We start from the raw sequence: 25,353 nt of genomic DNA, 5'->3' as shown, positions 1-25,353 counted from the left end.
TCCAAGTCAACTTCAATTCCTTCTGATCTCACGGGGCCTACAAGTGCTCACTCAAGGTCAGAATCGTTTCTTAGATAACTTGCAAACTGTATCTTTGCTATAAATAAAAGAGGGACAAAGGACGCAAGGCGACAGATAAAATGGCGAGCGCCGGATGAACAAACTTTGTGTACACCTTGAAAGAATCAGGGGGGAGAAGAGGTGGTGGGGGGGGCGCAACTCCAGGTCCAAAAAGACCATCTGGCCTCATTTTGACTGCACAGCGAGACTCCACTGGCTAGCTGTAAACATTTTGTCCCTTGTGTACATGTTCAAACAGGCAGTCATTACACACTGCTGCTGGAGTCACGTTGCTATCCGGGGGCAGAACCAGAAAAGAAGAACCTCAATCGCAACAAGCACAGGATAAAACACAAACGGAACATCACGTTTGGTCAATTTCGTTTGTACAACTAGAAACAGAAGATTAGCACGTATAACCAGCGCTCGCAACGTCAGCCGATCGAGCTTGCCCACCAATAGGAAATGTGAATTGGTGACCGCAGAGCAGAACAGGCAACGGCATGTCTACCATTTACGACACAGTCAAGCGTGCTGATCTTGGCGTTCGTTCGGAACGTGTTGTACAGGCCCCCCCAACTCGCTGCCGCCCATGTCACTCACCGGGTGAGACCCAGCCTTTGAAAGCCAGAGATAACGCAACTTTTGTCGTTCAAAACTCAACTCAATGTCCTCAAACTATAATCATAGTGACAATAGGATAAATGGTTCAAATAAAAGACTGCAAAATCAATCTTGGTCCTATTGTGCGACTATCCGATGGGATACTAAGTAGAATGGGCATCTGGGCATCACATCGACGGTCGGAGTAGCTACTGTTCCAACAAGCCAGAGTGGCGGATGACCAGCTCATAAAAAATGTGAGTGTGCTACAACTTAAAATAAATAAATACACAAATAAACGGGTGGCAGGTGTTCCTGTTGGCCTAACGGATGATTTGAAGACGCAAGATGAAGCGGATCAACTCAAAGAAGGAACCAACATCCAAGTGTGTGGATTTGGGACCAACGCTGGCCAACAGAGGGCGTGTAAGGGCGACAAGGGGGACCATGCAGTGACCAACCCGTGGACAGAAACACGTGGGACACACCTCTCCGCTGTTGTTTGGCAAAGCAGACTCCTCTCCCTTCACCTCCCTTGACACAATGAGTAGAAACTCCGACCGCTGGGCCCGCCCGTAACCTATACTGACAAACTGCAACGACCAATCAGAGCAGACGGGATGCCCGGATGACGTGCGCGGACAATCAGGGAGAAGGCATTCGCTGTTTTGTTTGTTTGGGGGCGGGGGGCTCGCTGTCACATCCCGACATGGAGCGTCGGACGAGGTGAGCATCGTGGGATGGGCGGAACACATGAAAACAGGACCGCGGATGTTCCCCCATCGCGCCCGTCCCGAGAAGACGCGTTACCTGTTCAAACTTCCAGCCGTCCGACATGGTCGACACCATCTGTGTCAGTTCCTCCTCCTGGCACTGAAGCACTCGGTACACGTGCTTCACTGGCACCTGAAATGAAAAAAAGGTTCAAGACCCCATCACGTGAATTTTGAAAATACATGACAGATGTGCGAAGATCATTTCGAGTCAAATGATCTATACGGCGTGTCACGTGCACAAGACATTTTTATTTTCACTTCACCGAGTCTACAAGTTGAAAGAAGACGAAATGGTAAAAGAGCTGAGACGCCACACATGCCTGCGATGTCTTGCAGTCCCGTTCCCTGATCTTGTCCTTGATGAGCTTTATTAATGATGTGATGTTGTAAAATTCGGCTTCTTCCAGGACGCCTGCAACGGCATTTTTTAAAGTCAGTCTTGAGCTGGCACAGGCATTTATGCACTGACACCTTTGTTGGGCAAGTGTTTAAAAAAAAACAAAACAGGCAGCAATGCATTAAGAATTGGGGAAAATGCTCACAGCTCATACGTGGCAGGCAGGCCGCGATATGTCTTAGTTACCTTCTTCTGCCAAGTCCCTGTTGAGCACCAGCTTGCCATGCCTCAAGTAGTTGAGCACCGGCCCAAAGTAAGTTGGGTCTCTGTCAATGAGATAGGCACCGGTTTCATCCTGAAAGGAAGAGCAGGAATACCAGCGCCACCGTTATTTCTTCCACTTTTGAAGGCTGCGGATTTCACAAGCATCCTCGTGCGACTCAAAACACAAGAGGGGATTTGCTGAGGTCACCTCCGGCCTTCATAATCTCTCGAGCGGACGTGCGCGCCCCGAGCTTTGGAGCACCACTTGACTATTCCCACAGGATTTGGATTTGACCCGGATTGCTTGACAACCGCCGGGCATTCCCCTAGTTCAGTCAGTCCTGCGATTAGGCTGGCTGGGGGGGAACTTTCCCTTTCAGACTTGCGCCTGCCAGCACACAAACATTTACGGCTCCAGTTGAGTTGCAGGACTTCAGCTCTCTTTTCACTTACTTCGAGAAGTCAACAGCAAAAACCCAAAAATCACGCAAGCACTCATGCGGGGCCTCATTGCTGGCGCCGCGTTCATATTATCCGTCCAATTATGGGAAAAGGGCCCGACGCGTGTTCTTTTATAATGAAAACCCTAATGGCAGGTTGACCTTCTTTCCAGAGTCAAAAATATCCCACCAGAGCCCAACGGACTTCTATTCTGGCTCCGTGCTCACTTTTGCCATTTGGGATCTCTCGTCACTTTAGTTGGAGCTGACCCGCACGTCTGTTTGTCGATTCCAATTTTTTTCCCTCTGTACGAGTGCCGCGCCGAAGCCGCTGTTGCGTGCAGTCGCTGGAAACCCCTCGGCACACTACAAGCGGCTCCTGCGGGGTGCCGTGAGCGGTCCCCGCAGTTTCAGGGGGGGCTCTGATGCAGACATGGCGACGCCGCGTCGCGATGGATGCGACACTGGCACGGCTTTTGAGCTAAAACCAGATATGGCAGATTATTATGAAAACGTGTCAACACCCAAGGAGGAGAATTAGGTCAGTTTAGTGCGGGTCAGCCAGGTTACATGGTTGATTTTTGCGATCGGGCCACAGGGGGGGGTGGAGAAAGAGGGCGAGACCGCACCCCATCGCACACATGCAGCAGCGCCGCCACGCGTGGCGAGCACATGATGTCGAGAAGAGCCATCTGGAGACAACCCTCAATTCACATGTCATCGTGTCACGTTGCGCACACAATTAACACTATTAAAAGGAAAGCCTTTATACGCCGCCGCCCCGGGAACGGACAGAAATAACGCCTCGACACTCATTGCGGGAGAAGAGCAAACGGCACCAGGAGCAAACGTTTCAAGACATTGCAGCGGAGCGCCGAGTCACATGACTGCAGCTACTTAGCCAAGTGGAAGTCGAAGCCTTGTAGTGTGGGGGGGCAGAATCCCCCCTGGAATAGAAGCGGTAATGGCATCGTCAAATAGGCCTTCATCCTTTAAATAATACAGGCATCGCACCGAGGCGGCTTTATAAGAAACGCTTTCAGACTTTGCAAAATATTAAAACAGCGCTTTGAGTGCAAGGCTCCCCTTTTCAAGGCTGCTGAGGCCCATTTTCACAGTCGCGCGTTATATCAAGGAACATTTCCCTCCTGAAGCCCTCGAGAAACTCTGCAGTCATGATGACCTGGAAGAAACTGGATTCCTGTTTTGTATCTCTTCTTGATACAAAGTTAGTTTGACCGTCATGCAGACTGCAGGGTTCTTCCCGCAGTTTGCATGAGAAGCCAACCATTGGTCACGAGTTAATACGCGCTAGATACAGGGGTGGGCAAACTTTTTAGCTCGGGGGCCATCTTGATTTCTAAATTTGACAGGTGGGCCGGGTCAGCACAAGATATGGTACATATAAAAAAACGTATATGTTGACAATCCATACCAAACATCAACAGAACAAAAGCATTCAAGTATTACCATACTTTTTTTCATGAGAACAGTGAGATAACTGGTATATGTCCGGTATGAACGTCCAAGTACGGTATGTTAACAACATACATTGGTGACAACACAAGCAACAAAGTGCAACAATATATTGTCCAAAAACTGCGGCATACAGTACAGGTACAGTATATGAGAAAATATAACAAAGGTAGGACTATTTGCTCCAAAATGAGACGAGTAAAAGACCTGGTGGCTTTCTTTCCACTCACTCACTGTCTCGAATTCGACCTCCCCTCGAGCACGATAACAGTCAAGCCATTTCAGGAAACGTTCATTTACTGGACTGTCCGTCGAGCCGCAAGCAATTCACTCTGAGCATGGAAATAGCCCGAATCGGACTGAGCAAGAATCGCTTCCTCGTTTTACAAAGTCTCGTAGATTTGAGTCTTCCAGACTCCAAGCGTGTCCTGAATGTTTCGTACTTCGTAACCTACTTTGTTTAATGAGATACACTTCATTTTCTCTTCCGCGGCCATTACCGCTCCTCTTTGTTTGGATGCCATGCTCTAATAAAGGATGTAAAAATGTTCGCAATTCCAGTAAAACTCACTGCAACAAAGAGTCGCTTGCATGTCGCCGTTTGGGATCCAATGACAGAAAATAGCGGTGGGGATACATCTATTTCGTCGTATCGAGCGCGACTCACTTGAGTTAGTGCTATTCCGGGCTTCCGTATCGTCTCCCCCTCCCTCCTTGTGCTCTGCGACTTCAAGTAACTGCGCCACCTGGCGTTTAAATGCCTGTATTACAAGTCCAAATGAAATGAATGCAATAATTTACATCGAACCTTAATTGTGTACTGTACCAACCTTCGGCGGGCCGGATTAAAAAGACCAACGGGCCGGATCCGGCCCGCGGGCCGTAGTTTGCCCATGTCTGCGCTAGAATAAACATTTCCTTTGTGCCCGCGGCTATAAAGCAAATGGTGGGGAGACTCCGTTTCGGAAATGCACGAGCGCCGTCAATGCTGGGGGCGATCATGACTGTATTTACACTCCGCTTTATTGCTTGCCCATTTCCTGCCTTTGTGTCATAATACTGCGATGAATATTTACGCCGCTGCCCGTACTGCGCTCGGGTACGACGCGCAACCAGAATTCAGCATTCGAAGCAGCCGCGTTTCTCATCCACGCGGAAGAGCTCGGCGGTAAATGAAGAGGTTCGGAGAAGCGCGAAGCTTTTGTGATGGGCCTCCCTGAAAAATTCATGTAGCTCTCAAGAGCAAGAACGCCGAGGTCTGAAAGGAGTCGGCCAAAAATGATCCGCGACGTGCACCTTGAACCTGAGCTTATGATCACTTCTGGTTGGGTTCTTAAGACACACAGACACACAAATGCTGACAACAAAATTGCCCAGATGTGACAGCAAGTCATTTTATGACTCTTGGAATTCAATGCCAGACTTAGAAATAAATGAGTGCCGACGGTTCTGACCTGGCACGTGATAGCACTTTCTCCCCGGGTCCAACCCCACGTGCAAAACAGACTCCAGTCAACAACATGAATAATGCAGTTTTAAGAGTACAGCGGAAGCGTGTCAGTATGCATGACTGAGAAATGAAGCTCTCCTCTCCTTAGCTGAAACACAAACACAATGCCGCTTTTACTTGAGATTGGGGGAGGCTGGATCCAATCTGTCACGCGGCTCCACTTCTTTGTCACGTCCACGGCACAGCGCTTTGCAAAAATACTCGCCAGCAACAACAATAAAGTCCCAGTAAAATCAAAATAAATATAAAGTCACCTTCTACCACCTGGAAAGATGGATGCTATTTCTTGTAGCATATTACTTACAATTTTCTTGACATCGCTACAGTCCACGCGCAGTTTGGTGGCGCATATTGCTCCGGACTAACGTTAGCCGCTAGTTGACCAGCGAGTTTTATAAAAAAAAAACCAAACAAACGTGTCATTGCTTGCTGAGAACAAATACTTGTGCAACGACAAAAACGGAGCATGACTATCTTGCTCAAGGCAAACTTTTCAATCAGGCTCTTGTGTCTTGTACCTAAATTTGTAGCTTGCGCACATGTGTATTTCCCAACCACTCTCCATGTTTGACGTTTATATTTTAAGAAAAAAGCCGCAAAAGATCACCTTTCGCATAACCGGCGCGCTCCGAAATAAAGCGGCACTCACGTGAGCGGGACGGTAATGGCTCGAGGGTCCTCTGTCACGCACTTAAGGCACAAAATTGACGTGAACCGAAGCTCATTGAAGGATAAACAGACCAAAAAGCAAGCCGATTATTGAGAGATTAAAATATTGGCATTAAAATGCAAGATGAGCCGCGGCCTCCGTTGGGTGCAAAGTAGGGCAGATTATAAAAGTAGATGAACACAAACCATCAGAGAGGTGTTGAAGCAGCAGCAACGTATACAAAAGTGTGTCGCGCAGTGTATGTGGACACTAATTCATTGTGTTTGACGGTTGCTCGGCGGGCTTGAAAGCCCACAGGCGGCTTGCTGTTCAAAAACCGGCAGATGCACAAACATACTCCCCTCCTCCTTCTGCTGCTCGTGGAGCATGTGGAGGCCATTCAGGGAGAGAGGAGTGACTTCATCCCCAGCAGCACCTCACCCCACTTGGCAACGACTTCTTACTCATGCTGGGCGCCTTGCCACCCTGGCTGCTTGCTGTGGGGCCAATGGGGCACCCCTTATAGCGGGGCTGACGTATGGCCCGCAGGACACACAATGCTCTGTTCTTTAATCCATCCCAACAAGCATTACAAGTCTTGTAAAAAATGTTTGTTTTTTTTCCCCTCCCTTAAAATGAGTTTAAGTCTTGAAAAGTACAGAAAATAGCACACATGATTTAGTTAACCTATCACCTGATAACCTAGTTGGCCAAATTGTGTTAGCTTAAGGCTAACAAAGAATGCAGTACACCATAGACTGCCCACCCCCCCAAAAAAGCATAAAATGAAATCAGTTCAAGTGTGTGGCTATTTGCGGATGACTTACAGTCTCAAAAAAGTTCCAGGACCGGTGTCACAAAAAATAGATGATTTTAAATCCAAACTACAACCATTTTTCATCAAAGTGATCCCACTGGAGTCTAACATGCTTTTTACAGCTTTCTCACCCACATCCAGAGCTCACTTGAAGGATTCTTCCTGGATCGTCGTCGTCGTCAAGGGCCACCATGATGCTGTCCATTTCTTTGAAACGGGTTCCTTTGTGGACCACTTTCATCTTGGTAAAAGGAATTGAATAATAATTTGGAGGAAAAAAAAGTCACACTGAGCTCGTTCGACCTAATTCTTTGTGGACAGACACAATTGGATGCTCAGGCCACAACTCTCACCTTTTTTTCACACGCAGAATTAACAAAAGATACAAAGACTCTTACTATTGTATCTTTTTGTGACACCAGTCCTGCAACTTTTCTGACACCCTTTGAAAGTTGAAAAGAGAAAATGAGACGACGAAATTCGAATAAACGTCAAGCACAAATCAGACAGCACCCTTAAGACAAACTATATGAAAGAGTGCACAACGGTGGTAAGAATCTCCTTATCGTTTTAAGGAAATAATTTGCTATCTTGGTTGAGAAAATGTTCCAATTAGGTCGACGGGAGCAACGCAATGCAACGGCCTCGACGGGACAAAGTTTGCAGTTCGACATGATCACAATATACAAATGAAACGAAAAGGCTTTTCAAACGACACGGGTTGGTCGACATTTAGAAATGACACTCAGAAACTACATGAAATTAACTTATATATTTTAAAATAGCCCCCAAAGACGCCAAGAGAATGTACACATCATGTGGGTGACTGTTGGAATCTAGCCTGTGAGCTAATGCAAGCTAGCTGGAGAAGGGGGGGGGGTTACGTTACGCTCGTTATTTGAAATAATATATAATCGAGTTAAACTATGAGATTGGCTACGTCAAAAACGTCTCTGTTCAATAACTGCATTTTTTTTCATCGAAAAGTAAAAACCCACACAGCCAAGTGCAGTGCCAAGTGCTACTTAGCTTAGCATTTACCTTGTCCGAATCGAGCTCCGGGTCCGCTTGGCTCAGCCTGTAAAGAAACGATTTGGGATCTCGACACAAGGTCTGTCTGGTTGTTAAAAAATAGGTCCCGCCGACATTTAGCCGAATCCACTTAGACGAGCCCGCACCGGGCGGGGGGCTTCTCTCCGCCGAAGAATGACTCAAACACCGGCGGTGAACGGAGCCGCTGCTTTCCGAGTTGTTCTCCGCCATCCCTCGCCCTCGCGTCGTCTCCGTAGCCCTCGCCTTCGCCTTCGCCTCCGCTGTTTTTGCCCAGAGGCTGACGGGAAATCTCACGAGCTGCCTGCAGCCGCTTGGCTAGCTCTCCTCACGCGAAGTCCCGGCCACTCCCACGAATAACCCCACTCCGGTCTCCCTCACTCCACCCCAAGCTCACACTCGAATGCACGCATGCATGATTCCACGCGAGACGCTCCGCTGGAAACGTTCGCGGTGATGTCTGGAGAGATGACATGTATTTTCTCTCCCCGTTCCCTCAGGGTCCAATGTGCTGTATGGAAATGACTTCCTCTTATTTTGCTGCATCTTTTTTTTCGTAATTTACGTCATTTCTTCATATTCAGCACCCATATCGCATATTCCATGTTTTTTTTTTCCAGCAGCCTAAGTTGCCATCCAGTTAAAGATTCATGAACCAGTACCCGCTTTGTCACGACTAAGATTTTCGATAAGTCTTCAAACATATCCCACTAGTATCCTTAATTATGAATGATGCCGAGAGCACACCCAAGTTCACTGATGTGCATCTTCCATGTACAAGTACTGCATGCCCTTTGTCACGACTAGTAAGACAAAGTAGGATAACAAAAGTATTCAGACTATTAACTAACTCTAATAAAGTAAATTAACTGTCTTTATTTCTTGTTTTTCAAAAAAAAATACATGGACATTAAAATAATCACATTTTAAATTTCTCCATTGTGAGACAAATGTTTTCTTATCTTAAATCACGATTATACAAATGAGTTGTCAATTTGTGCACGTTTGCTGTCCCGCAAGGGAGGACAGCGTGTCCTCGTACATGGAATTTAAGCTGGATAACGAATTAACGCCCAAACGCTCTGCCACGGCGTCACACACAATTGCATTAAACCAAGAGTAGCCCGTAGTCGTAATTTGCACAAGACCAAAAAAAACAAAAACAAAACAACAACACACAGATGGTGGGCTGATACTTTATTTACATGCTGCAGGATGTGAGAAGCCACGGCCAGTAAAACGCTGCATCTTTCCCCGTGCAGGGACTGCGACTTAACAGAAGACAAGACACATGGCTTTCTTCGTATGCCTAAATTCCCTACATGCTTCAATTACTGGACTACCAAGCATTAAGTGGAAAAGTCGTCATTCAACAGCTACTGACCTAGCGCACAAATAAATCAGCGAGAGAATGAACAAATTCATTAAATTATCATCGGAATCTGATTAAATCACCGAGCAAATAGAAAATGTATGATATAGTAAGAAAAAAAGCTGTAAAATATTATAGTTTACAATAATTATTCACATTCAAAGGCTTTACATCTCAAAACATACACAACATGGCCCCTGAACATGACTTCAATCCAAATATGATTCATATATTAGAATTTAAATAACACAGAATGAACTAGAGGCTGAACAATAGCCCTCTAATAACCTTATACAAGAATAAAAATACAAAAAACTGTATCCTAATGTCATTGCATTACTTGCTTCAGATTTTAATAATACAATATCTGTACATCACAGTTCTCGTCAGTTACAAGCCAGGTAGAGTGTTTTCCATACACCATGTAACCGACCGCCATTGATTTGATTCTGACAAATTCTCTGCGCGGAGGAGGCCAACACTTCTGGAGTGTTTCCTCCACTTTTTTTTTTTTTTTTTAATAGACAGATACAGCAATTTTATCGCTTATTTGGATCAGATAAAGATATCCTCGCACACTCAGCCCCTGGGCCCTTTTCACCTATATTCCAGTCACACACTGCACTCAGACTCAGCGAAAAGGAGGAGGAGGGCCTTTAAGAGGGGTGGAGGGTGGGGGGGGGGGACCTGAAGGTAATCTGTCAAAAATTAAAAGCATTATGATCACACACACACACACACACACATAAAAAAAAAGAGGATCTTAACTCATTTTATGTTCTACTGGAGCTGAATGTGAGGGTGTGCGTGTGTGTCCGTCCAGCGATCTGGAGAAACCTGCGATTGCTTCAAAGAGCGATAATTTCATGTATAATCTCTGTTGGATGAGGATTTTCTGGTCAGCACGTAGGATTTTTCGTATTTCAACAGGATGCACTGAAGACGCGCAAACAATCCCACAAAAAAAAAGAAAAAGAAAAAAAAAGAAAAGAAATTCACATCACAAAGAAATAGCAAAGTGAACAGAACAGCCAAATCATCCAGTAACATTTGCTATGGTTGCCAATGCAGTCAAAAAAAAATAAAATACCCACCTTTTAAAAAACTTGAATAAACTACTGTAGTATCATCAGTGCCCTTAGGAGAGAGGAACAAGGCTGCGCTACACAACTGGCCATGCAGGAAAAGGGAAGCGAGTTTTATGATTCGCAAGTACAAGCTAGTGGCATGTTTACCCGCCTCCTCCGTCACTCACGGCTATGAAAGGCTCATGCTTCGACCTGCTCGGAATCTGATTGGACCACCATGCGCAAGTACCACTGGGTTTGAAGAAAACAACTCAAATACTGTGGAAATACACGGGCTCTTACAAAAATACATTTTGAGTTTGGTAAATGCGCCAGACTGAATCGAGCGTACGCGAGCCGGTACAGCTATGGGACTAAATTCATTCGACAAAAAAGGGGGGGGGGGGGGGGGGCTGGCTGTCTACATCTTGCACGTAGGACGCAGGTTTAGGATATGGTTGGATGAGACTCTGGGATTCACATGAATTAATATTTACGGTATATCAGGAAACCAGTCCTCGGATTTGGGGAAGGGGAGGGGAAGAGAGAGCGCCCTCGTGGTCCCCCCCACTGCCCAGCTTGCCTTTTTCACTTTGCGTTGAGAATGTACCAAAAAACAAACAAACAAAACAAAAAAAGCAGATGTGCTTGGCGGGACTTGATGATAACAGAAGCCTCACACCGAGCACAAAGAACAAGCAAAGCAACCCTGAATCCAAAGTTGTCGTCCCCCCCCCCACCCCACCCCCCCAATGATTCTACTCAGTAAAACAAACAAGGTTTCGATGCCAGCGTCTGTAAAGAGTTTGTTTACACTGCGGTGATGAAGGGCACTAAAGAGGGTGTTACTCTGCTCAGTGATTGGCCCCCCGAGCTCAAGCGGGTCGGCCACGGGAGGAAGTGGGAGCGCTCCTATAGACTGGGATTTTGGTGTCTTTGATAGATCTTTCGCCACACTTCCTGGATCTTCTTGCACCATCTGTCGGCATTTCCGCTAGGGTCCATCAAATAGTATGTCCGGTTAGGCTGGAATGACAGCGAGGAACAGAAACACTCGTCATTAGAAATAGTGATGCATCGTTGGGAGAAAAATTCCCCCCAATACCGTAACGTACCGATACCACTCTGCCAGCCTGACTAAAATCTTGCGCTAAGAGCCATGTTGGCCCTGTGTGTGTCGTGATACTTAAAGAACACGGATAACAATGCTGCTCAACGGATGAGGAAATCCCGGGTACCGATTTTGCTCGGCATTGCTCCACGTGCGCAGTGCGGCGGGTCCAGACTCAAAAAAACAAAACAAGCTCTGTCATGCGCTAAAGTGCACTGTTCCTTTTTTTCTAAGTCATGGTTGTCCTGTGAGCCTACTGTGCTGTTTTCATGAGTGTAAACACAGAAAATTAACTCAGGACCGGTTTTTGGGGGCTGAACTTGCCTAAATTTGCGTTTTAAAAAAAAAAATCATGATTATTCTAGATAAAGTAATCTTGCCGTAGAATATCCAAAGTTGTATATTCCAATTTTATACTTGAGTCATTCAGTCGTAGTCGTGCGTACCGTATGAACAAAGAAGGTTTTGAAGTTCTTGGCCTCGGGGCGTAATTCTAGTGACCAAGGGATTTCTCCTTTCAGGACCTTGTTGACGGGATCCACATAGTACAGGTGTGGTCCTTCGGTGAGGAGCAGCTGTCTCCGTCGGGCAAACAGACCCTGGAACGGAAAGCGGTTTCAGTTGAGCGCTACTATTAAAAAATTTTTTAAAAAGTGAACTTACTGCCCCGAGTAACAAACGCTAAAGTGCATTGTCACACAACACCAGCAAAGAAAATATGCAGCCAGCCGCACTCACCTTTCGTTTGTCCACTGGACCCATTTTTAAAATCAGGTTGTTTTCCACAAACTGGTGCCTGGGTGACATTAGAATAAAAACAAATGTTCGTTCACTGTACGGCCAGCAAAATTTGCAGACGGGACAACCCGCAAAGCCAATTTTGCAACTAACACGGCAATCTGCTCGTATGCCGGAGTCTTTCCGAGGACGGCGCTCGTATTTCCAAGACTGGACGCGGCCTTGACTTACCACGGATTTCCAGAGGTTTGTTTGTCCAGCAGCAGGAGCTTCTCCTCGTCGGTGAACTGCAGATCGAGCTCAAAGGAGTTGTTGTCCAGGTCGTGGATGTATTGCTCGATGTTGCTACTCGAGCGCTGCGGCGGCGTCGACTCGTGCGGCGACAGGGAGTGCGACGAGCTGGACTGGGCCACCTGCATGTTGCTGAACTGGCTCAGGAGGTCATCGTACTACGCGGACAAAATGACATTGCCGTTGTTTTATTATTATTTTTTTTAACTCGCGACTTGATTCCACACACGCTGATGGACAACAATCGTACGTTTCCGTAGCAGTCCTCATCGTCCTCAGACATGGCGGGCAGGTAAGGGGTGAGTTTGGGGGGCGTCTGCAAGTGCAGGTCGCTCCAGGAGATGTTGTCAAAGAAGGGGTGTTGTTTCAAAGGGTCGTAGCCACCCATCTCTTCACAGCCAATCCGATTTGACGGGTCCAGTGACTATTTCAGGTGGAGGGGGGAGAGGAAGGGGTTTAACATATTTTACTGCTCCTACAATCTATTACAAGTGATCTGTAAGGACTTACCAATAGCTGTTTGACAAGATCCTTGGCTCTGGGGAAGAATTTCTCAGGGAATTCATACTCCAGCTTTATTATCTTCTGGAATATTAAGTACTCGTTTCTATGAGGGGCAAAATAGATGACATTTTACTCGTTCTGCTCTTGCCGTTTTATTTTTTTATCATGACAGCAATAAATGGGGGGGGGGGGGTCACTTACCCAGCTCTGAACGGTGGTAAACCAGCCACCAGCTGATAGATTATACATCCCAATGCCCAGAGGTCAGAGCTTAAAATAAAAAAAAAAAAAAGTTTTCTATATAAATAAAAATACTGTTATGTAACTCGTAAGCAAAAAAAGATATTCCTGTCAGTCAATTACCTTTTGCAGGCTGATTTCTCTGTTAGCAGCTCCGGAGAAACATACTGTGCTGTTCCGACAAAGGAGTTGGCTCTCGCTGCAAAACAAGCGTGAGAACATTTGAAACACACCGAGTGTATTATACGGAGACGGACGGACGGAAATGTACCTTGCTTGCTGTCCGATGACAACTGTTTTGCTGTCCCAAAATCTGTTATCTGGATATGCATCTCTTCGCTCAAAAGAATATTCTCTGGTTTCAGATCTCTGGAAGGAAGCAGAGCAGTCAGAACCGCGATGGAGAGAAAGGCAAAGAAACGGGCGAAGGCTTCAATACGTACCTGTGGATAATTCCCACATTGTGCAAGTATTCCAGCGCGCTAACAATTTCCGCCGAATAGAATCTAGTGCAGGTCTCATCGAATGAGCCAATTTTGCGAATGTATTTTAGGAGCTCGCCGTTCTTTGCGTAGCTGAGACCGAAATCTGAGAAATCCGAGTTAAGGAAAAAAGTCAACCACAAAACTCTGTCATTAAAAAGCAAGCAAATAATGATGTGCTTGCTTCCATTTACAATGTGTAATTCCCTTTATTTTGTGTCAGTTTTTCTTGAAACTTGAACTGGGGCTGTTGGTCAACAGCTTGAAGGAAGAACGCTCTTTCTGAGGAACAAACAACATGCCACGCACTCAGGGATGACAGAATAGCGGCGTGTGGTGAAGTGGTATTGGGGGTCGTAGCATCGGAGCATTCTCGTGAGTACAAGTCCAGGCGTACAGGATCTCACCCCAACAATGAATACTGAAGTGAAAAGGATACACAACTTATCGTCGTCTTGAAATGTGAAGAAGAGTTTGACAAAGAAGGGGTGGTCGAGATTTGACATCAAATCCCGTTCTCTTTTCACATACTGGGCTTTGTTCTGCTTCATGATGTGCCGCTTCTCCAAGATCTTAACTTCAACGCAGACAGAGTACAAGAATAAACACACACACAGCGACTTGGGAGTCATCTGCAATATAGTCATACTTACTTGCATATTCTTTGCCAGTTACCTGCTCTCTTGCTAGGACAACCTTCAAAAGGGACGGGGAAAAAAAAAAAGTCTGTAATTCAAGAGGATGACTCATCCAAGAGCATTAATCAGAGGAATGCTAGCATGTAGCAACAGTTACCCAAGTCGAATTAAAAAAAAAAGTGAAAAGGAATGCGCCATATAAATCCATCTATTCACACGTACCGTCGAGAAGGAGCCCTCTCCCAGTATCTTGCCAAACTTGAAGTCCTCCGGTTTCTTCTTGCGAGGCTGCGGCACCTGAGCCACCTTCTGCGCACGGAGGCCGGAGCCCTGGCCGCTGGCAGACGCTCCGACAGCACGGGCCTCCGAGGGCGAGCCCTCCATGCCGGGACAGTGGCTGCTGCTTAAGTCAGGGTGGTTCCTTACCATTGATGGATGCGAGCGGGAACAAATGACAACGCTGGGCTGGATAGGCACGACATCATACTGGGAGAAGAAAGAAAACGTGAGTCAGCGGCGTGATGGAGTGGAATCAGAAAGTACACAGTGGGACCCTTGACTTCAGACTGGAATTGCTCCAGTGACCGAGCTTGTAACACAATTTAATGGTACAGCAAATCTTTTTTTTTTTTTTCCTTGAAATACATTGAAATGCCAGTGGTTTGTTCCAGACCCACAGAAACCACCACCATTTTTGACATGCGTTTGTAATAAAGAGGTTTATTGCAACTTCCGCTCCTTCTCGGTATAACGACCGTGATTTAGTATGATATTAGTTTCTTTTGTCGTGGATTTTTCAGCGGCAATACATTAATCTGTACCAAAACACACAATAAAATATTCCACAATTGCTTTGCTCTATTTAGCAAGGCGAATATAAAAGCAAACAACCCGTGAGCACATCAAGGACAGATTATTCATCTACTTCAGGTAAATCTGCTCACCTCCACTTGGACTTGCAGTCTTTGAAGCAACAAATTCACAAAATTCCAACGAACAAGCGTGCCGTTAATGTAAATCATGAGTGATCAATGTATTGCCAGAAAACTTGATTTCCTCCCCCTCCTCAAAACCTTTCAGCTCTGTATTCTGGGGGTGGTCATGTTGGTGGCATTTGGAGAGACAAGTATTTTAGAGATGGTAAAAGTTTGACGACCTTTTCCACTTGAACGAAACCCAGCCATCGTCATCACTTCACACCCCAAGCCAACAAAACAGTGCGAGGTTGTAAATTCCAGAGTCTTTTGGAGCCAACAATAACACGCACAACACGTTTACAACTCCCTAAACGTTTGTTGCTTCCCTCGGCCTAGCTTTTATCTTATTCACAACCAAGGTGTGGCTATTCATCCGCTTTTTATCCTCTCACCCGGCTCACACTGAGCAACTACGCCCTGACTCATTCTCCGTAAATCCACCGCGTCATATTTGCTAGTTAAAGCCAGATCCCAATAGCACACCGACGGGATCAATCCGGCTGCACCGGGGCCTAATGTGAACTTTCTCGGGCAACCTTGTCAAGCCGCACTGGCTGACAGTGAGTTACAAACTTGCGGTAACAGCCAGCAAATTAGCTCAAGGTGTTGCAACTACAAAAAAAAATAAAAATAAAAAATAAAAAAATCCACCCCACCGCCTTCACATATTTTCATCATGTTGCTTGTCAGACAGAATGAGAGTTAACGTGTTGTCGTTGACTTGTGCACCACATTGAATTGACAGCCAGAGTTAACATTGAAAGCGCGAAGCAGCTTAGCTTAGCATTAGCCGACTGATACAGACCAGCACAGATAACAGCTTCGTGTCGGTTATAATTTAACACAAACCCCACTCGTGCACAGCACCCACGCGGGTCAAACCGAGGTCTCAACGAAGCCAAATAATTTTGGCCAATGTCGCTGTCGTTCGCCTGAATTAGCCGGGGTAGCGGCGCTATGAGGTCTTAACGTTCGAACGAGCTCTGCGGCTAAGCTAGCGCTCTTCCAGCGAAGGCCCGACCTAACTAGTTGTTGTCAAACAGCCGCCACACGCCACGTTTGGGCCGCCGGCTTCGTAGTGTGCTCCGTGTCGAAGCGACGACACTCACCAGCTGACTTGTTGCTCTTGCCATGGGAGTTTTCCTCGAGTATTTATTTGGAATAAAATAATTAGAGAAGCTCCGGTAATGGCTGCCTCTGCGCCTTCATTTTCGAGCTGTGACGTCGTTCCACAACAATGTTACCGCAGGACAGCAGAGTCCCGCTGTGTCCGCCCCCCTCGCCACATTTACAGTACAACACTCAACTTCACATTACTGGAAAGACTCCGTCAGACGCCAGAAAACGACATGCAATTTATTTTTAGATAAAACTAATTTGCACGCGGCGTATAAAAGCCAGTCTTCCTCATGACGCTGCCAGATAGTAGTAGCAAAATGCTGCATTTAATGACCGCGGTTTCCGTTAAAAACAACCAGATGAAGCGGTGGGAAAATTTAAATTTCCCCACGTTGAAGTGTAAAAATACCCCCAAAGCGGCAGAGGTTGTTTTCATTTTGTACTTTGGGTGAAAAAATACAATAACAAATTCTGTAAAAAAAAAAAACTCAGGTAAACGTAGACAGATTGATTCCACAAAATTGAGATGTACCCGAATACAAAAGTAATTCAATGCATTTTACTGTCAATTATAAACAATACTCGTTTGGCTAACTCGGCGCAATTAAAACAATTGTTTGTCTTTTATAAATAAGTGACTATAACTGGCACAGGGTATGAAGCTAACAAACAACGTGTTCCCGTAGCTTTGCTAATTACAGTGGACTCGGTATTCGCTTGAAGAAAATCCGCGAATAAGCGATCCTCCTTCCAAATCGTGCAGAAAAAAATGGGAGGAAAAAATACTGGAGGATAAAAATAATTCACCAATACGAAATCAACGAATGCCGAACCGCAAAAATGGTGCAGTCCACACTGTATTGTTGTTGTTACAACTTTTGGCTTTTCCCATCATGGGTCTCCAGACTCGCCACGGTGAGTCACTCTGACGAACAAAAATGCTAAATAGGCTTATCATAACTGAAAAACATATGTTTCAGCAGTACGTTTTTATCAGATTGTAGTGAGAATTGTTAAAGAGAGAAGCTGGTGGATTTTCGGCGAGCACAAACAACACATTTTCCACAAATTATTCTTCCAGGTGACATCAAAAAGTTCCCCGTTTTTTTTTTTTTTTACAGTGTCAAAGGTGATTAAGGTCGAGAAAGCCCAATACTAGTTTCTAATGTCGGGAGTAAAAGGAAAACATCAAACAAATAAATTCTCAAGTACAGATACTTTCTATTTATGTACAATAACAGTGTTGTTATTGTACATACAACAACAGTAAAGATAATTTACAAAGGACATACAAACTAGCCAAAATGTACTTTTTATCATGTTAAACATTTATGAGCGTTTGAGGCTTCCATAATGGGTCACCAGTCCTGACAATAATCAAGTTTAAATCTGTTTTATTGTGACGACTTTGCTGCTGCCACTTCATCTCTGTGTGAGACGTTTTCTGACTCATCGTTCTTTTTTTCCATCTTCCGCTTCATCATCGTTGTTGTCGTCGTCGTCATCATCATCATCGTCGTCGTTGTCGTCATCATCAACATCATCCTCTGATGTGTCAGTGCCCTCGCTACAATCCTCATCAGGTTCCCTAAAGGGAGAAAAATTCAAAAATAAAATGGAAAGCAGAGAGCACAAAACTGTTCCTGGATACTCTAAACTATAGCAGTAATTCCTAACCATCAGTGTGCGAGAACTGATACTCTTTTACTTCTCTGGTTTGAAAATTACTGAATTCACTCCAGACAATGCACTTCATTCATCCATCTAGGCCGGCGATGTGCGGACAGGCAAAACATTGAAATGATCTTCCACTAGATGGCAGAAGGTACAATTGACCTGTACGCATTATTATTGAAGTACTTCCACGTTTGGTGACATTTTGTTGTTGGTTGGTGTGCCATAAGATTTTTTTTTTTTTTAAATGGGTGCCTGCGTTTCATAAAGGTTGCGTGTCACTGTTCCAAAGGAGCAAATGGCATCATTTTTAAATTGGATTAAGAGTCTTGGCCTCTAATGACAGCATTTATCAACGTAAATATAATTAAAAGATGCCCCCAAATGAAATACAAGAGGCTCACCAGTGACGTCTGTTGAGATTCATACATTCCACTCCTGAGTTGACATCAAACGGATCTGCAAACAAGAGGCTTAATTTAAAACCAAGGTTCCCACAATAACAAAAGCGTGGATGTGAAAAGCAGCTTTGTTGATAAATACGTCATGTTCTTTTGGTGTTGTTTGAATGAAAAAAAAAATGACTAGATTAATCTCAACTGTAATTCTCTGTGGGTTATGTTTAATTTGACTGTAAACTTCAAAAGGGAGTGGCAGTAAACAGCTTGAAGCCAGTTTTTTGAAGCAATTATTCACCATCTGCCAAACTGCTGCCTGTCGTGAAAATTCAGCCAGGGTGCACTGAAAATTCAAAGGCGGGCAAATGATTACAAAGACATCAAACCCCACACATAAATAAAGCCCACATTGCAAATTCAAACCCCTGCCACTTTTTTTTTTTTTTACCAATTTCCTCCTCCTCTGGTTTCGTGGTGAGAAAGTCCTTTTCGACAGTGAGCAGCTCTTCCTCTGACTGGCAGGCAGCATAGCGCTTCAGCAGAACTTTATTGAGCTCCAGGAACACAGTCCCCCATTTGAATTTCTTCAACAAGAGTGCGGCCAGTTCCTCGAAACCTGGCGACATTAAAACAGGATGTGTTGAGTTTGAGTCACTCTGAAAATGCGACACAAAGGTTGCACACAAGCCTTACCCACGATAGAAAAAGTGGCAGCAAAAGCCTCAACACAAGATAATTTGCAAGGCTTCCCGTAGTTGACCGGATTGGCAGCGACGAGGTAAGGCAGCAGGCGCGGATGACTTCCGACCATCTTATTGAAGGGCGTCTCTTCCAGCTTGGCCCAAGAGCAATCAATCACTGCCAGCCCGTTCTGGGCCACGATCTCCCTGTGAATGAAAAGAAACATTTGATTCATTTCATAATTCAAAACAAAGTACACTCTACTGCGATGTGAACAATGCCAGGACGACACATGACATACCTGTCAGCTGGTGTCACATACTTTGTACCCATGGGACTCAAAATGAGTCCGTTAAACCTCTGATTGAGGCGCAGGTTGCGTACAAAGCCCTTGCGGACCAGCTTTCGGCCTGTGCAACGTTTGGGGTCACAGTGGCCCAGCTCCCACATGGCAAGAGGACAAGGTAGCTTCACTTGAGGGCTCTCTGCTCCTTCCTCCTCTCTGTGAAGACTTGCTGTCAAGAGACAAAACAGAATATAATAGAAGATTATTAATTGACAGACATGGTTAGTAAAGATATTCTATTCTTATGCAACTAGAAGCCCCCGCCCCTCAAAAAAATGTAATGCACACAATGTAAAACTGTTTGTCATGCATGTTTACCTTCCACTGCAGAGTGCATTTCTTCTGTAAAAGCCTCTAAAGTTTTCCCTTTCACTTTGTGTCGTTTGTCTTTTCCCTTGTTGTCAGGGCGCACAAACCTGCTCTGTTTCTTCCGTCCCATTTTACTCACCAGACGTATAGTCTAACCCCGTGTCATTTACTTAAAAGTTGTTGTTATAGTCGATAACAAAATCTGTGTTATAGTCGATAACTAAATCTGTCAAGCCCACACATGCTTCCTGTTAGCTAGAAACCTTTAGCATTAGCTCGGACGCATTCGTTATACGTGAACGTTCACCCCCGAATGTTCGCATTTGCAAGTAAGTAAAGTATATCTAAAAAAAAAAAAACCTCGGATCTTCACAACTTTTTAAGAATATCGCAAACTGCAACGTAGTTGTTTTTCTTTTTGGCTCCTCTAAATATAAAACGCGACGTGCGTGTCCCAAGTAAACTGCGCATGCGCAAATTCTGTTATTGTCACGTGACGGTCTCACCAGGAAACCCATCTAATGTCGTCAGACGTGAAGAGATGCCGAAGAAAACATATTACAACAATTAAAATTCGAAATGTACTGCTTGTTAAGTGTAACATATCACTTATTACTCGCCTTCACTGTGGGCCTGTCCCTCTTAGGTGAGTCATTGGAGTGTAATTTCATTTGATTATCGCTACAATGACATCGACAGAGACGATGCACATCATTCAGCCATGGGGAAGATTAACGTTTCTGTCTTTTGATTTCTCTTTCCACAGCAACCCATGGAATCGCCGGTAAAATGAAGATAGTCGAGGCGCCGAATACCTTTGGGTTCGTCAAAAACAAAAAACAATTTTTTTTTTCCCCACTGCTTCCCATTCGGTGTTCTGAAAGCAGCTGGAATGCCATCATTCCATTCCAGCTCCCCTAAAACCATTTTTGCTAGTTTTTTTGTTAGTACAACCCATTAATTGGCCGTCTGATATTAGGTCTTAACATGAACAAAAATTGGCCATTTTTGTACACGTTAACATGGCATGGTAGGTTAATTGGACCTCCTGCCATGTAGGAAAACATTCGCATGTAACGCCTCCACACTATACGTCACTGGCATAGACAGATGAACATCCATCAATCCATTTTTTTACACTCATCTCACTGGCATAGACAGATGAACATCCATCAATCCATTATTTTACACCCCATCCTTGAGCTAATTTTTGAATGTTTCCCTCCTAAGGGTGAACAACAATTTTCTGTCTCACGGAAGCAGACTGCAGGCTAAAGTGCTTCCATCGCCAGTGTCTGGTAACTTCAATGTCATTTTATGCGACAATATTTCATTCCATCTTGAATGTTGGTCCAAATAAATGTTTTGTTGTTGAACATCATATCTCCACAAGGACCTTCGCACCTTTTTCATTTGGCTGGAAGGTGTTTCAGTCTCACACAATCAGTGTAAGTATTACCCAGAATCTTTGTCACAACCAAAAGGACACTTGGCGGGTTCGCGTACATCTTCTTGCAACTGTGTCTCATCCTCTCAGGTATAGATACGAGCTGTGTCCATTTCATAACATCACCCAACATGAACAGTCATTCCGATGGAACGCTTACAGTGGGATCCTGGGGTAAGACGCCTCCAGCTACCATTTGTGGACATTCAGCAGTGAGCGCAAATGATGATATGTTCTCCTTTCAGGATCTGGCACGAGTGGGAGATGGCAAACAACACTTTTACAGGCATGTGGATGAGAGACGGCGACACTTGTGGCACCAGAAACAGAGAAGCAAAGGTGAGCGGGGTCAAAATTACTCCTCAAAAGTTTTGGGATGAACTTAAAGTGCACTAGATCTTTTACACTGGGAACCTAATTGGACCTCTCAACTTTTTCTCTGAAGGTGCTTCTTGCCTGCAGCAGCCAAACCAAACTTGCTCAAGTGTCAGAGCCGAGCACTTGCGTGTACTCGCTAACTTTTGAGACGCCACTTGTTTGCCACCCGCATTCTCTTTTAGGTAAGACCAGTTGACTTTGCCATTCGACTTCAATATTTCAGCGGAATTAATTCTTTACTTGGATGATAAAAGAAAGGAAGGCAATGGGGGGGAAAAAAAAAAAAAAGATTTTTGCTGTGTTTTAAGTGTACCCAACCCTAAATGAGAAGCTGCAAAAGGAATGGGATGAAGCCGAACAGGCTCGCTATGAAGGCCTTGTCACTGAGCAAGTAAGTTACGGAATTAAAAAAATATATATCACTAATCGCATCGGAAAGCTACAGAATTGTTCCTTTATGATGCCGAGCTGAACGCTTCTTTTGTCCCTTGCAGGGATACAACAATCTGGTCAGGGATGTGTTTGAGGATGCCGGCCTCCTAAAAAGTCAAAAAGCGGCCAGGAAGCCGCCCCGGGTCGAAGCTGAAGTGGAAACGCACGGGCGCCATCTCCTCATCCTTTACCGCTCAGCATGGATGAGAAGAGGGGCCTTTTACCTTTTGCAGGACTTCCACAAGCAGCGAGAAGAGATCGCGAGACTGCGAGCCCTGCTCACTCATCACAATATCGCTTTCGATGCAGAACCAGGTTAGACATGCCCCCAAAAACAGTTTGCGAGTGTACAAAACGTGCATTTCATGTTTCGCTTGGCATCACAGATGAGACAAAAGGTGCCAAGGCGACAGCGGAGGCGCAGCAGTTGCGTGGCGACAGAAGCGAGACTTGGCGACATCTCCTCATCCTTTACCGCTCAGCATGGATGAGAAGAGGGGCCTTTTACCTTTTGCAGGACTTCCACAAGCAGCGAGAAGAGATCGCGAGACTGCGAGCCCTGCTCACTCATCACAATATCGCTTTCGATGCAGAACCAGGTTAGACATGCCCCCCAAAACAATTTGCGAGTGTACAAAACGTTCATTTTAATGTTTCGCTTCGCATCACAGATGAGACAAAAGGTGCCAAGACGACAGCGGAGGCGCAGCAGTTGCGTGGCGACGTTGGCCTTTTGGAGCTCGCTAAGCAGGACGCGGCGTGAGCAACGGGACGGATTTGCGTGCATGCCGTCCACATGAACGTAAGACGGGGGCGGCGACGTGCTTAAACGGGACTCTGCGGAGATGACGCCAACCTGAAATGGGAGACTGAAAACTTTTAAATGAAAGTTTTTCTTTTTAATATCTCTTATTGTTATGGAAAAATACTTCCCAAGATGTCCTGGATGAATACGCTGAAATCACTTTACAAATGTGCAAGGTAGAAATGTCTTTTTTTATTTCAATGGGAAATTTGAGGAATGGGGGAAGGAAATGCTTCCCCTGAATTTTGTGAATGCGGTCTTTGGAAGTTGGAGGACTTTTAGAAATAGCTTGCTGGGAATGACAAAATGGAATATTTAATCGTGTCAGGTGCTGTTCGCCATTCACGCCGAGTGCAGCATCTTGGTTTTTGGAAATAAAATACTGAAAAAGAACAACGGAGTCGGCACATTTCACAAACAAATATCCTGAGAAACTTTTGGGAATTGTTGCCTAAAAATTGGGCTACTTTCATATTTAAAAAAAAAAAAAAAGTACTCCTGTAGTTTTCTAAATGAGGTCAAATGCCATCATGGAATTTAAAGGTCTTGACAGAGTCCCCCTTCTGGAAGTCATGATCATAAAATGAAAAGAAGTCCAAGCCTGAGATCAGGAAAGCATCTGGATGACTTCTCTGGCTCTGTGCGCCTTCTTCTGGACATTTCTGTCATCGGGCGCTTGCCCCGATTCTTGGACCAGGACGAGGGCCTTCTGTACTGTGGTGTCTCTCGACCCCCCACGGAGGCCCTCCAGGTACTGCAGCAGCACCGAGAACTTCTCATCTCGAATCTGTCGGCAAATTGTCACAAGATTGACCGACTGAACAAACAAAGGAAAGCAACATTTCGACTGATTGCAAAATAAATGCACCGCAAAGTAGCGGAAACTCTCTTCATCCGCGAACAACCCAGGTTAAACTTAGATCTTCAGATTTCATTTCATATTTTTTTAAAGAAGTAACACGTTAAAACCAAATGTGAACATTCGGGTGCAGTAATCCGAGAACACGTGTGGCGCGCTTACCTGTTCGGAATCAAACATGTTTTGCAGTAACCACGTCTGCCGCGTCTTCTGAAACTTCCACGCCGCGCGGTTGTCAGCCCAGCTGAAAAGGTAAAACCGTCGTTACAAACTGGCCCGCCCACCCGCAAAATAGTATTTTTTTTTTTTTTTTAAGGCTGCAGTGTGCATCGTGCACCAATAAAACAAATCGATGGCACCAATGATACTCTTCCCCAGCCTGAGCTTTGGGCCAACTAAAACATTTTTGATATTCTCAACACATTATCTGAAGCGCTTTCTCCTCAAATGTGTCTCTCACCAGGTGAGGTAATCCAAGGCCTGCCGGGACGCGGTGGGGCCGGGCTCTTTGTTTTGGGGCGGGATGATCCCCTCGGCTTTCATCTTCTTCTTCAGGATCTTTTTCATCTTCCTCTCCCGGACCCGCCTTTCCTCCGGGCTCAAGTCCTCCTCCCCCGCGGGAGCGTCGGCAGGATCTGAAATCTGTCGCGCCGAAGCACAACAAGGGAGGATTTGTAAATATGACCAGGAGAGCCAATCTGGCGCGGTATTGACGATAACATTCAAATGTTTGGGGGTAACCTGCAGGCAATTTCATATTTTCCGTGAAAACATGAGGGGGTAGACTTTTCATATCCACCGAATCTAATGTAGACATTCACTTCAAACTTTTCTTTCAAAAAGGACAATTGCAAGTGACCCCAAACGGTTGAATGGCATTGGATATAAAATGATAAACGTCAATCCTGCCAATATTCTGCATGGCTGGCAGTTTCCTGAATTGTAATTCTACAAAGTGCAACGTGTTGAGCCACATAGAAGCTTGAGTTTTAAAGCAAACATACAAAAAAAAAAAACTTCCTGTTGCTTTGCAGGTTGACGGGGGCTTCCTGTATTTCCGGCACCGCATACTTGTGCTTAATGTTTTTTTTTTTTTAGATGACAGTTGAGTCTAGTTTTTCAATTTTGTGTGGGGGGAAAAAAATGGAGCAGCAAAAAATAAATAAATAAAATAAAAAAATGCACTCACACGTCACCACAGCCTTCTCAAAAAAAATGAAAATTCATTCTCAGGGGAGGCGAAACAAGGGAGCCACTATGCGCTCTGACTTAACGGTTCTCAGTCTGCAAGGTGGAGGAGGAGAAGGAAAAAAAAACGGGGAGGGGCGGAAAATGTTCTGATCACATGGCCACGAAGTCACTCCGAAAGTATGCTGGCGAGATGTTGCCCGCAAGAATAGAACAATCTTTCCTCGTGAGCGCTTGTGTCCCCGCGAGGAGCATCATCATCATCATCGTTTTTTTTTTTTTTTTTTTTGGGGACTCCCCCGGGCTCCACCTAAA

General features: G+C 45.2%; 5 protein-coding genes across 7 annotated transcripts in view; 1 reads left to right on the top strand and 4 right to left on the bottom strand.

Moving 5' to 3' along the window:
- kctd5b (potassium channel tetramerization domain containing 5b) overlaps positions 1 to 8,333 on the bottom strand; it is a 12,540-nt gene extending 4,207 nt beyond the window's left edge. Inside the window, exons 1-5 of one of the 2 annotated variants that reach the window (XM_019893771.1) lie at positions 7,974 to 8,333; positions 2,023 to 2,131; positions 1,760 to 1,851; positions 1,474 to 1,569; positions 1,152 to 1,256 (exon numbers count right to left, since the gene is read on the bottom strand). In XM_019893771.1, coding sequence (XP_019749330.1) covers positions 1,152 to 1,256; positions 1,474 to 1,569; positions 1,760 to 1,851; positions 2,023 to 2,131; positions 7,974 to 8,195 — 624 coding nt within the window. In that variant the 5' untranslated portion in view covers positions 8,196 to 8,333. The remainder of the gene's footprint in view (positions 1 to 1,151; positions 1,257 to 1,473; positions 1,570 to 1,759; positions 1,852 to 2,022; positions 2,132 to 7,973) is intronic. The other variant, XM_019893772.1, reaches the window with a different exon arrangement.
- Positions 8,334 to 9,164: 831 nt separating this feature from the next.
- On the bottom strand, positions 9,165 to 16,854 carry pdpk1b (3-phosphoinositide dependent protein kinase 1b). The gene is made up of 14 exons (XM_019893776.1): positions 16,512 to 16,854; positions 14,648 to 14,911; positions 14,441 to 14,483; positions 14,227 to 14,364; positions 13,749 to 13,893; positions 13,577 to 13,674; positions 13,429 to 13,504; positions 13,267 to 13,335; positions 13,072 to 13,168; positions 12,812 to 12,985; positions 12,502 to 12,719; positions 12,271 to 12,328; positions 11,979 to 12,131; positions 9,165 to 11,447 (listed from the first exon to the last, which is right to left on the bottom strand). The coding sequence occupies exons 1-14, from the start codon at positions 16,533 to 16,535 to the stop codon at positions 11,334 to 11,336; spliced, it is 1,671 nt and encodes a 556-aa protein (XP_019749335.1). The 5' UTR covers positions 16,536 to 16,854; the 3' UTR covers positions 9,165 to 11,333.
- A 758-nt stretch (positions 16,855 to 17,612) lies between these two features.
- On the bottom strand, positions 17,613 to 20,401 carry tsr3 (TSR3 ribosome maturation factor). Its single transcript, XM_019893778.1, has 6 exons — positions 19,939 to 20,401; positions 19,576 to 19,789; positions 19,287 to 19,480; positions 19,042 to 19,209; positions 18,600 to 18,654; positions 17,613 to 18,109 (listed from the first exon to the last, which is right to left on the bottom strand). The coding sequence occupies exons 1-6, from the start codon at positions 20,057 to 20,059 to the stop codon at positions 17,971 to 17,973; spliced, it is 891 nt and encodes a 296-aa protein (XP_019749337.1). The 5' UTR covers positions 20,060 to 20,401; the 3' UTR covers positions 17,613 to 17,970.
- A 13-nt stretch (positions 20,402 to 20,414) lies between these two features.
- On the top strand, positions 20,415 to 23,167 carry gnptg (N-acetylglucosamine-1-phosphate transferase subunit gamma). The gene is made up of 11 exons (XM_019893785.1): positions 20,415 to 20,575; positions 20,696 to 20,750; positions 21,160 to 21,227; positions 21,323 to 21,377; positions 21,467 to 21,550; positions 21,622 to 21,715; positions 21,822 to 21,936; positions 22,063 to 22,145; positions 22,249 to 22,355; positions 22,398 to 22,501; positions 22,858 to 23,167. The coding sequence occupies exons 1-11, from the start codon at positions 20,509 to 20,511 to the stop codon at positions 22,947 to 22,949; spliced, it is 924 nt and encodes a 307-aa protein (XP_019749344.1). The 5' UTR covers positions 20,415 to 20,508; the 3' UTR covers positions 22,950 to 23,167.
- Positions 23,168 to 23,284: 117 nt separating this feature from the next.
- The window catches only part of chlsn (cholesin), a 5,090-nt gene continuing 3,021 nt past the window's right edge, over positions 23,285 to 25,353 (bottom strand). For both annotated transcript variants that reach the window (XM_019893779.1, XM_019893780.1), the window contains exons 4-6: positions 24,311 to 24,492; positions 24,013 to 24,094; positions 23,285 to 23,778 (exon numbers count right to left, since the gene is read on the bottom strand). In XM_019893779.1, coding sequence (XP_019749338.1) covers positions 23,599 to 23,778; positions 24,013 to 24,094; positions 24,311 to 24,492 — 444 coding nt within the window. In that variant the 3' untranslated portion in view covers positions 23,285 to 23,598. The remainder of the gene's footprint in view (positions 23,779 to 24,012; positions 24,095 to 24,310; positions 24,493 to 25,353) is intronic.

Source organism: Hippocampus comes, unplaced genomic scaffold (genome assembly GCF_001891065.2).
Source record: "Hippocampus comes isolate QL1 unplaced genomic scaffold, H_comes_QL1_v1.1 scaffold31, whole genome shotgun sequence".
NCBI lineage: Eukaryota > Metazoa > Chordata > Actinopteri > Syngnathiformes > Syngnathidae > Hippocampus > Hippocampus comes.
The sequence above is the reverse complement of the archived record's forward strand: the minus strand, read 5'-3'. Positions and strand labels throughout refer to the sequence as shown.